General features: G+C 42.1%; 1 protein-coding gene across 2 annotated transcripts in view; it reads left to right on the top strand.

Annotated features, from left to right (window-relative positions):
* The window catches only part of ncanb (neurocan b), a 204,089-nt gene that overhangs the window by 130,918 nt on the left and 59,148 nt on the right, over positions 1–14,023 (top strand). For both annotated transcript variants that reach the window (XM_085773893.1, XM_085773892.1), the window contains one exon: positions 13,805–13,921. In XM_085773893.1, the coding sequence (XP_085630019.1) occupies positions 13,805–13,921 (117 nt within the window). The remainder of the gene's footprint in view (positions 1–13,804; positions 13,922–14,023) is intronic.

Genomic DNA, 14,023 nt, shown 5'->3' with positions numbered 1-14,023 from the left:
TGTTGTCACATAGATCCACCCCAACCCAACCTTGTCGTTTGTTATACTGCATCACCAGACTTATTGTGTATTGTGAACATAATTACAGCAGCCTCTAGAAGTCACCTAACAATAAAGTGTAACTGTGGCTCATAATAACATGCTGCACGGACGACCTGTGTGCTCGTTCTTTTATAGGAGGATGGTGTCTTAAAACGCACAGAGACAGAGTAGCAACACGCCCGCTCCTCTCTACTTGATATGCGTACGGCTTTTACTCTATCTGTTGCCTCCACAAGCACACAAACACAATACTGACGGACAAAGTTTTATTTCAGTTCATCCTTTTGCACCACATTTTGCAAAACACTGAAAATCTGAAGTAAATGTGTTTCTCTTTGTGCAAATTTAAAAGTCCATTTCTCATCTCTCATAAAATCGGTTGGTATATTAATTGGTTGCACTGTGGTGTCACTCAATGTGTAACAATACATGTTCTTTCCAGTAATCATACAGTAAGTCACACTATGAATAATTCATTACACATCACTGACAGTAACTGTTAGTGAGAGTCTTTTCTGCCTACTGTGTCACACAGCCTGTGTGTATAAAATGTAGCTGGATAATTATAAGAAAGGAGGGATGTGGTTGATTCAATATTCTCATCTCACAAAGCCCTTAAAATGAGAGCAAAGACACATTGAAGAGAAGAGAGGGAAAAAAACCCCAAAGTGGATAGAATGTGTTTGTGATGATAAGCCAGGATGGATTATTTTCTTGCCACTCTGACAGCACAGATAATGCAATTTATTTAGGACGAATGGAGACACCACAAGTGCCGCTCTTGTAACAATAGACCCTCAATTTCTTCGTCAGTCTCTCCGTGCAGGCCTGCTGAATTGGGTTGTATTGAATGGCTGGCATGTTGCTCTTCCCTGGTCCTCTCCAGGCTGATTCAGTGTGACGCTCGGTCCACGAGGTGCTCGCTAAAAGTGCAGCAGCGGCTTTCTGCTGTCTCAGGCTTCTGGCACTGTAGCTAATTGCAAGTGTCATGCTTTTTCATAGTTTGTGTGCGTTTGTGTTTGTGTTTGCTCATGCAGAGAGGAAGAAAACATTTTTTGTGCTGTAGAAAAGCGGTGTAGTCGAAAATGGAAAGTTTCGATTTACAACGACGAGGACTGTGGATTGGAATACGATCTGAAATGATGTTCTAATATTGTCTGTGAATTCTTCATTGTCGTTTTTTTGTGATAATATATCCTCACTAAGTGTTATTGGATCTCTTTTTATCGCACATGCACGCAGCTCGGTCTCTTATGTTACATACACCTGCAGGGTTGATTTACACCATAGAGAAATGACTGTAAATTGATAATAACACTACTTAAATAAATAATAACCTGGAACAGTTTAACGTATTGGCAAGGTGGTCCTAGTCACTTGAGAAATCCAGTGTTGATTGCAACTTTAATCGTTCTCAGTAAAATTGAATGCATTGCTGTAATGGATTCAATTACATGCAATGTTTCAGAGCACTGTTTGGCATTACAGACTGCAGTGTTATAGCCGGTGTCGGTTTCACCCCTGAACAACACACACACACACACACACACACACACACACACACACACACACGCACACACACAAACGCACACACACACACACACGCACACACAGGTGTGTATGTGCACTCAGACGCAGGGCACCACATGTGGTCAGACAGACAGAAATAGCTGCTCCCTCCCCTGCAGTGCTCATCAATCCTAGTTTGTCAGAGGCTGCCCTGCTCAGGCTCAGTACAGTAATCACATCGCTCCACCTGCTCCATCCACAACCTTCCCTCTAAGATATGAGTAGCACGGTCCCAAAAGGGTGCAGGGTGGCGTCTGCAGCCTTTCAACTGATGAGGCTCCGGCTCCGGCTCTGTTTCAGGAGGCATCTACACCAACTTATCAGTCGTCCTTGAGCGCTGACTTCCTGCCAGTTAGAGAGCGCTCAGTGGCTGAACAGGTGCTCTGATCTCTCTGCGCTCTGCAGAGAGATAGATCAAGTTTTACATGATTTTCTGCACAACAGCCGACTTTACACTGTCTGTGACCTTTCGGATTAAAAGTTTTGAGGATTTGTGGACTTTTACAACCACATGTCGTGATCAATTTCATCACTAAGGGTTCTTTGTTACACAGTTTTATCAGCTCTATATCAAAGCGGATGTGATGCAGCTGTTTCCTCCCAGTGGGAGTTTCCTCGTGGTTTAAACCAGTTATTTTTCTGACTCTTTAAAGTTCAGCAATCCTCCGCTTGTCACCAAATAGTGATCTTTACTTCTGACATCAATTTCTTTCCATCGATTTCAGTACTTCAGCATTTCAACAAAAAGCAAAGAGAATATTTTTCACAATGTGGTAAAACCAGGTTGAAACTTGTGCACACCGGCACAGACGGACAGATGCGTAGGAGAAGACCTGTGTGGTCGAGTGACGTGAGAGAAAGCTCCCGCACACTGTCATCACTTGCAAAGATTTTATTAAGCTGAACAACGTTTCGTTCCTGAGACCTTCATCAGGTTCTGAAGGTGTGTGTGAGGGAGGGGACGGTATAAATAACCTCGGAACCAATCAGCGTCCTCACGTGACAACACCACAGAGGAAAAGTTACACATTGTATCAAAAAATATATACACATTGTATCAAAATACACATTGTATTGAAAAAAATAAATAAACAATGAGTAATTCATCACTGGACAGTCAAATAAATAAAGTCCAGCACTAGGCTAAGCTGCCACTGTAGTACACAGTATACAGGGAAAACATACCAAACCGAACAATAGACAATGTGTGCAAATCACATGCGCAAATCACATGCGTTAAAGAAAAAAAGACCCTCAGGGTCTTAAAAACTTTCAACTATTTGGAAGTTTTTCTTTAACGTATGTGATTTGTTTCGATCTAATCTATTTGGTTTGGTATGTTTTCCCTGTATACTGTGTACTACACCTGTGGCAGCTTAGCCTAGTGCTGGACTTTATTTATCTGACTGTCCAGTGATGAATTACTCATTGTTTATTTATATATATTTTTTCCAATACAATGTGTATTCTGATACAATGTGTATATATTTTTTGATACAATGTGTAACTTTTCCTCTGTGGTGTTGTCACGTGAGGACGCTGATTGGTTGCGAGGTTATTTATACCGTCCCCTCCCTCACACACACCTTCAGAACCTGATGAAGGTCTCAGGAACGAAACGTTGTTCAGCTTAATAAAATCTTTGCAAGTGATGACAGTGTGCGGACACAATGTGGTAAAAAAAAAAGACCATGTTTTCCCTCTTTTGTATCCTGTTAATAATATCATGTTGCTGCAGATGTACCTCGTGTACCACCGGTTTAGACTGACGGTTGGAGCAGTGAGTTAAAAGGGAGAGGTGGCAGCCTGGCTCTATGGAGCCAAGTTGGGTGTATGACCTCATAGACTGTAGGAGTTTGGTATAATACTCTACAATGCAGACCGTCAGCCTGCTCGCATTAGATCGTTGGACTCCTGCAGACACTGACATCATCAGCCCAAAGCAGGGCAGCTCCACCGACTAGTTACTGTAACCTCTGTCTGTCTCCATTTCTTCTCCTTTGCTCCTGCACCTTCTCGCCCTCCCCATCCGCCCTCATGTAGCTCACCTCTGTAAATCAATCATTCTGAAGTTATCTGAGACTGCGCTGGGGTCTGCATCTCTGTGCTAGAGAGAAGTGTTATCTATATTTCAGCAGAAATAGGTTTCATATTTCCCCTGGTGTGTATTCAGCTTGCCTTGGCAGTAATTGTAGCTCATCTGCAGTGAGTGACTCTCCTGTCTGGGGACACGTTGATACATACCCTGTCTGTCCATCCGGTCAGAGGAGAGGTGGAAACTCGGAGTCATTGGGTCACACAGATCATTCAGTTCACAGGAGACTGGCCAAACAGTCATTACAGCAAGTTATTGGCTTTGCCTCACCTGGCTGAACTTTAGGACTGTGTTGTTTTCTTCATGAAGGAGTTCATGTTGTAAAACGTGTCTGTTTACATCAGTATTGTTTTTGTGGCTGAGATGGAGTCAAGCAAATGAACAAAACAATGGATGTAATGTAAGCTGAATGTCCTTGGTTCAATTCCAGCTGTGGATCTTTGGCAATGTCTTCATGTCTCTGTATAGTCAGCTGTCCATAAAGGAAAATGTATGAGTAAATTATATTTATAGAAAAGAATAAGATTAGACAAATAGAAAACAAAGGCAAACAGTAGATTATTTCCTCTTATAACAGTTTCCTGTACCGCTAACCCTAACGTCTGCCAGCTTCAACCTGCTGCACTTGCTGTAGGTGTTAGTGCAAACTGTGCAGTGGATTGTTGACTTCACCTCCGATTGATTTGCTCTGTTGGATTTTGCTGAACCCACATATCAGATCGATCGCACCAAACATACAAAAATAAGTGTTAAGATGTAGGTTTTGAACATGACCCAAAAATATTTATTAAACTCACAGAGGTACAAAAGGAACCCGCAGGAAAAACTCAACGTGCCTGAAAATTAAAACCCGTCCAGGCAAAAAAGAAAAAGTTTCATTTCTGCTTTCTAATACAGGTACTTGAAAATGATACAATCCATGTTAGAATAAATGACGTGATGAAATGAAATACCAAACCTGACCGGACATACAAGATACCATTGGAGTCAGGCATGAGAACCGTGTAGCAGTAACTCCCATTGCGTGGCCCTGTTCTGCGTGATGATTTCACAATAAACAACACACAGTACAACCAGCAAGAAGCCCGAGGCTCAAGGCCCGACCCAACCGGACTCATTTGTACATATTTTTACCCTGAAATAGTGCATCCAGGGCCGTTGAGCACTCGACTTAGGACGCACACAGGGCATGAATGCAGGAACACACAAGCACCAGTAAACAGGTGGGCAATGAGAAAACACTGAGGTCAAAATACACAAGGGAGAAACGAGACACAGGTGAGGTAATCAAACACAGAGACACATGAAGTAATCACAGGAGGGTGAGCACAGGAAGACAGGACACGGAACTTCAAAATAAAACAGGACAAACAGGAAACAAAAGACAAACCATAACAATAAGAGCCTAGTGATAAATCTGAATTCTCCCTTTCCATTTATGAAGTCACTGAATTGTCTGCAATAAAGTCTTGATTTAGGTTTGCCCCAGATTGTGCTGTAAAGGCAGCTTTAGGTGACATTCAGGGCTGGCAGAGCCACTTTGACTGATACATAATGTATGTTTTCTCTTGCTGTGCATCATCACCGAATGAATTAAACACATGTTCACTGTATCCATCCTGGAAGTGACGATTTGAATATTTCACCCTACAGATGCATGGAAACATCACAGTGGTGGTGACAATGTCTATATTTAAGGGCATACTTTGCAGTTTAGCGCAGCCATCCATATGTTGCTAACTGTTCTGTGTGCCTCAGTGCCTTTTAGAGTCGTACTGTAGCATTAAATTTTAACGGGGCAGCTCTTGCTGGGCCCAGGTGATGGCTTATCACGTTCATAGAGGGGGAACACTTGAACAGGCCGAGGCATGATCTGTCTCAGCAAAGCTATTACAAGGTTCAGTGAGTCTAAGCACAGCAACGCGGTGGGTGATAAGCAGGTGTATATACAGTAAATGCAAGTGCGTGTGTGTGCAGTTTCTCTGCGAGTAAGTGTGTGTCCCACCGTTTATTTGTGCAGAAGCCGGTGCCTCTGTCAGCACAACCTTTTCTGCGGGCTTCCATTCACATGAAATTGCTAACCACTCAGCTTCAGACTTGAAGGCATTTCCACTATCGCAATCCTCTTTTATGGTCCATTCTAAATCCAGGGTGTGTGTATGAGTTGACATCGGGGAGTAGATTCCCAAATATGCCACAACGCTAAGATAATCTCTCTCCTGAGAGGCTTAGAAAAAAAACTTAAGATGACCTCACAGTGCAGGAAAATGTCACACACAAGAATACATTTAAAGATATTCAACATGGGAATGAAGAGAAGTTGCGGTATCTGTTGAGCAGACTTTGCGTTATCTGCTTAGTGTGAGTTTGTGCTCTGCCACAAACCTCGGCGCTGAAAGCATGCTGTGTTTATCCCTCCCTCCTGCTCCTCCAGCTTTTGGACTCCAGCTTCCTCTCCATTCTTTCTGTCTTTCACACAGAAAAAGAAAGATGCACTGTGCAGATGGAAGAGGCGACCTATTTTAAGACCGTGTAATTAATCATAAGCTAGCAGCAAGCATTAAGAGAGAAGGAAATGTACGATAGCTCCCACTGTGACTTCCTGTCCCTCCCTAGCTGACATTTTCTCTCTCTCTCGCTCTCAGTCCATCTCTCCCTCTTACACTTGTGTTTCTCTATACTAAATTTTAATTTGTATCCTCTCCTCCCCTCTTTCCCATGGAGCAGGCATCATCTCTATCACCATCCTTTCTCTCCCTCTCTCACAGTTTTTATCTGCATCCCGCTTGCATACTAATTTTTATTTAATGTGCATCCACACACACATATTTGCACAAGCATTCCTAATTAGCAGCAAAAATGTCAAATCAAAATATCATCTTCAGAAATAACAGCCCCGGCACATCTTGTTTGAGGTTACCTGCTGAGGCCTGATTGATCCATTCACGTAAAATGTTCCCTTGGTCTGAGATGTTGTTACGCAGTTCATGACCTCTCAGTCTTTTCTGTATTCTGCACATACTGTATGATGGTGGTGCTAAGTGGGCAGGCTGCTGTTTTCTAGACAGATGGTGAAGAACACAGTCTCATTTGTGTGTAATATGTCTTTGCTAATTGTCTGAAGATTGGATCAATGTCCTTTTCTGCTTCAGCTCAGCACTTTGTCTATATTACTACAGACAGCACAGCCCACATTTATCACTGCTGATAGATGGGAGCTGAGGAAAAGTCCTTTTCAACTCATTATTAAGGTGATTTTGCTGGGACTGGTCAAATTGTGTCCATAAACAATGTCTGTGGTGGTGACAATGGACAAGTAGGACTCAGCATTCGATGCATGCATACCCACACACATGAATAGTTGTCACACAAAAGTCGCTCCACTTTTTTCTATGGACTGGCGATTACATCCATTTAAAGGCCCCATGACATGAAAAATGTGATTTTGGTTAGTTTTTGGTGCTTGGGGAGGTCTCTGGGCCACGTATATACTGCCCCTGTGCCCCATGCATCAAACTGGTCATGAACAGAGAAACACACACCGCCCATTTGTAGGAACTGTCTCTTTAAGATGAGCGGATAGCACTTCCTCCTTTGTGTGATGTCACACACAAGGTAACTCCACCCACCGCGACCAGTTGTTTTTTTTTTCCAATTTTTATGAATGCAGCTTAGGTTTCAGTTACTTGCCTGTGATTGGCCCGACCACATGCCACTCAAAAACAGTCAGCCAATCAGAGGAGAGGTTCTCATTCTTTCTTCTGATTGGCCAAATGACCTGTACCTGCTAGAGCTCCAGAAAGAGGCAACAGAAAGGGGCAGTACAAACGATATTAAGCAGATCACAGGTACTCAAAACCAATGATACATCTTGTTAGGGATATCAGCAGGTAAATAAACCCAGAGAAGAGTGCACAGCATGAGGCCTTTAAATCATGAGTTTATGGATTACTTATTAAGATGAGTCACGAATGTGAATTATATAATTTGCAGATTTCAACAGGAAGTGGAGCTACAGTGTCATTCTCTGCAGTGTGATTGACTCAGCGCATGTTCGTGACAAGTTCACCTTTGGCCCCTGAAGCCGTCCTCACTAACTTAGTGAGGACGGCTTCGGTCCTCTGCTGTCAGTTACACTGTGTGTATCACTGCAGCAGATACATGTCCGCCTGAGCTGTGTTTCAGAGTGGAGAGACATTAATGTGGCTGAGATTTAATACCATAACTGCATGCAGAGATACTCAGATGTCAGACTTATCTTTGACAGTACAAGTGTGTCTTGGGGAGATAAATACATAGAGAGTTGTTTGTAGAGCTCACGCGTACGTTCTGAGATGTTCCTAACTTCATGAAAGCTTTATAAAACTAACAAATATAGTCATATTTTGAAGAAGCCTGATATGATTTTCGTATCTTAAAGAGAACTCTTGCCTCAGGCAATTCGATCTTTACCTCAGCATATCTAATGTCAAATCAGTCAAACACAGAAATGTCTCAATAAGTCTTGTATGGATTGCTATGAATGTTTTACAACGAGTCTCCACAGGATTAATTCTAATCACTAATACCGCATTTCTTTTTTTTAAAGTATATATTTTTTTTTTTGGCTTGTTTTGCCTTTATTCGATAGCACAGTGAGATAGACAGGAAAGGGGGAGGCAGAGAGAGGGGGAATGACATGCAGGAAAGGTCTGCCCGACGCGGGACTCGAACAGGGGACGCCTGCGTTGAGGACTGTAGCCTCTACATGGGGCGGCCGCTTTAACCACTGCGCCATGCACCGCCCCACTAATACCGCATTTCTATTACGTGATACATGTACCAGCTCAACTTGACTCGACTCAACTCGAATTATAAATAAGAAAAGAAAATTTGATAAAGACTGATCTGTTCATTTGAAAACATTTATTTATTGAAATGTGATGATATCTGTACACATACAGTAGAACCCCCAAAGCAGCGCTGCTGTTCTGTCCAATACAAACATTAAACTTCCCTTTACATTTAAACTAATGTGGCTGCCACAATTGTTAGATTTCATCTGTGAGACTATCATTTGTCTTCCTGAAGGAAATCAGCCAGCGGTAAATCTCCAAAGAGCTGCAGGTAACGGATCACTTTCTCCCCGGGATGATGACAGAGGTTGACCGGCCAATCATCTCAGGTGACCAGCTGCTCGCCTCTAAAATGACCCGCTGGTCCCAGGCCAGCTAGTCCCAGCAAATTTCCAAAAAGGCGTTATTTGGATAAACTAACCACATACTGTGTGAGGGATCTAAACAGTTATTTTCTTGCATGAAAAACTATGAAAACTTCATAAAGTGAGTAAGTGGCATATGAACAGTGCTACAGTGGAGTCGAATTGAGCTGGTACCGAGTAGTGGAAACACGGCACAAGCTATAATCTCATATGCTGATTCTCCTTCTAGTATGAGGTTGACCTTTTTGGTTTTGAGTGAAATATTTCAATATTTCACAGCTACAGTAGCAGTGAGATTAGGTTAAGATTATTTGATCATTTTAAACAGCAACAACATCATTTTTCATTCATCCACCTTATTTATTCACTGATTTCGTGCATATGTTTCGCACTAAGCAGCATATTTAGGGTTATTATTACAGACAGAAAAAGTGAACTTTAGATGTGTTAAACAGCATGTTAGCATGCTAATATTACCCTTTAGCCAAAAGTAGTACTGCTTGTGCATAAGAAAAGCCTCACATTGCTGCTGGCATGACTGTAAACTCTTAAACTGTTTACTACAGACCTTTCTCCCTGTAGTCATTTTGATAGGTTGTGCTGTAGTGGGAAAAGCGCAGGTGATACAAATTTCATTAGCAATGATTCAGTTCCATTAAGTGTCCCAGTAAGCCATGACAGTGAGCAAGCATGCACAGCACCAGCACTCTGGAAATGGCTCACCTAAATGGAATACAGTGATATATACTGTGATGCTGCTGGTAACACCTGTGCAGCTCCACTGCATGGTCATTATAAGAGCCTTATGTCCATAGCCTCCTTTGTTTCTTAGGATGTTTCCCCTAATGTTGTTTTTCTTTATCTACTTTTAAACAGGACAAATCTGCCCAGTGCATTTGGTTTCCTTAATGCCTCGGGTTAGTGTCAGCACTGTTATTTTTCTTGTAGATCTTCATACAATTTCCAAACAATTTAGCCTTTTTGAAAATGTTTTGTGGTGATAACAAAAAACTGCTCTCTGTTTTCCCCTCAGGCTTTTAAACATAACCATTTTAATGGCAAACACCTTTAAACAAAGAGAGAGCCATTCAGCCTTAAATTCTGCTAAAGCAACACTTTAGTATATGCTGTGCATTAATCAGTCACTTTGCAAGCATGCTGTTACACATGGGCAAATGTGGACTGGCCTTCAACAATCAGTGCTTTTCAAATATCAAGCATCTTTCACCTAAAATGAGATGTGGAGCAGAAACAACAAAAAAATACAAGTTGAGAGAAAAGGTTTAATGCTTTCAGGCCGGCTAGAAGACGATATAACAGACAGAGGGGCATAATGTCTTCATTTTACACCTTTCTAGACTGATTATCTTACCTCCCCCCCAAAAAAAATCAATGGCATAGACCTAAAAAAAGAGATATTCTGCTCTCTGCCTTTGGAAAATCTCCACTCAAGGTGAAACAGCAGTATCTACAAAGTAAGTTTCTCAGCTTTCACAGCTCCTCTTGTCCATATTAGAATTTTTAAGACCGCTAAGCTAGCTACCCTTAACCTGATCAGCTTTTTTTTTTTTTTGTACACCATGGCTGTGGTTTGTGGTGTTTGAAATGCCATGCACACCACACACACAATTTCAAATTATTGCATAAAATGTCACCTTGATCTTTCGTTGAATTTCACAGTGCATTAGAGAGACCGACCTGGAATTGAATACTGTAAGCATTTTCATAGAAAAATGATCCAAAGGCCACCTTGAAAAAAAAAGTATATTCATGCAGCATTTTAACGTTTTGGACTCATCACTCTCAGTGAGTGTATAGTCCATGCTTGTGTCATGTCACATCACCTAATTTACCTGAAGAATTGCTAAGGACAGCAGCAGGGAAGGAAGAATTAGGTTCTTGCTGATAATCTCCCCCTGTCACCTTTTTTTCTCTCTTGGTGACATGCTTTTATCTGCCCCCACTTGATCCAACTGCAGAGTCCCAGACAAGTTATGACAATGTGGCAACATCAAAACAATAATTTGAGCATACTCCACCAACACAGCCAGTAATTATAATAAGCAGTGAAAGTCACATCACATTGGGTGTTTTCTATGGTGTTGGGAGCAGATTAACATCATGAATTATAATAACTACTGTAAGAGCGTTAGAGAAGCTTCTTTGAAACTGTGACTAGTGAAGCTCCAGGCTACTCTTCATTGAAAGCGGTGAAGCTACAGGGACGCTGCACTTTTGTCGCAAGTTGCAAGCTACAATAGAAGCTGCTCAGAAGACCGTGCCTAATGCAACAAGGCTATATCACACTGAGAGACATCCGCTGTTGAGTAATGTATTGCATAAATGCACTTGCATACTTTGTGGTGTGATTAACAACAAAACTGATTGTCATTGTGGTAGACCTCGATACACTTCACTGATAAAAGAATGACTCACACACACATTACACAATAAGAAGGTCGTTAAGTTTGATTTTTAAGCAGCATCTCTGCATGGTACTATCATAATAAAAAATAACTTAAGAAAAACTAATGTCAGTGCCTGTTCTCCCTCGAATACCAATTCACCATAATGTTACCTTCCATTGTTTGGGTGAAAGTTAAAGGAAGGTTGTGTGGTTGGAGATAAGTTTGGGCTGAGACGTTGATGTGGATGGAGCATTTGGTTGGTTGTGTGGACAAAATAGCTTGCTGCTAAAAATATTAGAAGATTGTTACACTGCCCAACTGGGAAATGTAATTAAGGTAGTTTAACAACCTGTGGCATCCCTGCTGGCTTACATTACTAATTTACAATATAGAAATGTATTTCTCATAGTGTATTTTTGCTGTGGTTTAATGGCTGCTCTGCAAAATTCTTTTATTACTTTTAGATGGATAATGATTCCAACAGCTGCTTCCCCTCCGCTCTTTCATCCATTTCCTCTCCTTCATTTCCTGACACTTTTGGCCCAAACCAGGCTCTCACACTGACCATATTCGTTGTACATTTTTTTATTTTACATGTCATGCTCTGCTTGCCACTTGCAGATTTTTACCTTTTCCATCAGTATATCATTAACCTTTAAGCAATGCTATATGTTCAAGTCACGTACAGTGTTTTTTTCCCCCACTCTCTGCTGTTGATTTAAGAAATGAGTCTGTCTCTAATGGTTTTTCTCATTCACCGAATCACTTTTATGTATTTTCAAAGGCAGCCTCTCCATCATCTCCCCTTGCCCAGTGTATCAACAGCAGCCTGTCTGGATGGAGTCTATCACCCTGTTTCACAGGAAATTGAACACACACGCTAGTTATATCTCCAGCATGCAATGAGTCTGGGTCAAAAACACATCCAGATATGCACACATACACTAGCAGACAAACACGTGTAAACACATACACACCCACATATAAATGACAGTATTCTCAGACTTCCAGGGGGACTGCACTTTGTGTTCTGCACAGCATCTTCCTGCTCATACATGATTAAGTGAGTCTGGTTGTTATTATGGAGAAGATGCAGTGTATTAGATGGCCTGACAGATTGTGTCAGGGGCTGCAATCTTATCAGGATTGGATAATAAAAAGACACTTAATCTAGCCAGTTCCCTGCAGTCCTTCCTTGCACTGAGAATAAAAAAATCCTGACTAGTGGTGCGTTCTGGGCTCTAAGTGTCCTTGTCAAATTCTCCTCCTCCATCCTATCCTAAAATACAGTATACTGTAAGAGAGCAATAATTATGACTTAATCTTTTCAATATCAACCATTTGAAAACATTTCCCAGGGAAAGGCATGGAGTTATAGCCCTTGAGTGTAAAATGTGTTTATTACTTCCTCTGCAACAAGATAATGTGCCATAAAAATAGGTGGCCACCAGTATGCATGACTGGATGATGATAAGCTAATTTATGAGGACCTTGACTCATCAATAGGAGCTGGGATGAGAGGCAGGAGAATGGCAGTAGGGGGTCGACTCAGCACATCGTCCTTCGCCTGCCGAGCATCAGTCATGATAAACAGGGGCGCGACAGACGCAACAACAGCCAATCTGTCACCCTGTAGAAAGTCATAGAGACAGGGATGAGACTTCGCACTGTCTGCCCACTCTTCCACAGTCTCTGAAAAGTAGAAGGGAAAGGGAAAGGCAATGTAAGGACGACCAAAGGTGCACACAGCAGCGGTTCGTCGGCCTGTCGTAGTTTGTATACATTGCAGGCACTTTCGTAATGTTCTTTCTGTGTAGAAAATAAATTATAAATTCACATGTTTCAGTTAAAGGGATAGTTCACCCAAAATTCAAAGCTGTGAGAATTTTCAGAGTCCTCCGTCCCTTCTCTACGGGGGGGTCCACATAGCAGTATTTGTCCATATAATGATTGTCAATGGATACCAACTTTCTTCGTCCAAAAAGACACACCAAAAAACATCCACATACTGTACCTCCATACTGCTCGTCTGTAATGTCCCCAACATGAGAAATTGTTCCGCCGGTCAGTGCAAAGCGTGATTTGCACTGACACAGGAAGAGCAGTGAACTGAGACACTGGGAGCTTCCGCTACAAACAAGCTTAAAATATAGACTTATTTAATTTTTTTCGGAACAATTTCTCATGTCGGGGCTTCAATACAAGAGGGACATTACAGACGAGCAGTATGGAGGTATTTGGATGTTTTTTGGTGTGTCTTTTTGGACGAAGAAAGTTGGTATCCATTGACAACCATTATATGGACAAATACTGCTGCACGGACCCCCCCCCCCCCCCCCCCCCCCCCTGTAACTCAGAGAATGAACGGAGGACTCTGAAAATTCTCACAGCTCTTAGTTGACATGAGGGTGAGTAGATAATGAGTGAAATTTGAATTTTGAGTGAACTATCCCTTTAACCCACCTCCACTCTCTCTATGTGTCTTTACAGTGGAGAACAACCCTTGCCAGACCAACCCTTGTCTCCACGGAGGGAGCTGCCTGCAGGAAGGTGACGGCTATAGCTGCTACTGTCCTCAGGGCTTCTCCGGGGAGAGCTGCGAGATCGGTGAGTCACTGCCAGGTCAGGTTTTGGGAGAGAGAAACCTCAGAGGTCAGCAGCTGCGAACGGATGCTGTGTCACTGTGGCATAAGGGAAAGCAAGACGGGC

Source organism: Trachurus japonicus, chromosome 4, assembly GCF_045865225.1.
Source record: "Trachurus japonicus isolate A0001 chromosome 4, Traja_1.0".
NCBI lineage: Eukaryota > Metazoa > Chordata > Actinopteri > Carangiformes > Carangidae > Trachurus > Trachurus japonicus.
The sequence above is the reverse complement of the archived record's forward strand: the minus strand, read 5'-3'. Positions and strand labels throughout refer to the sequence as shown.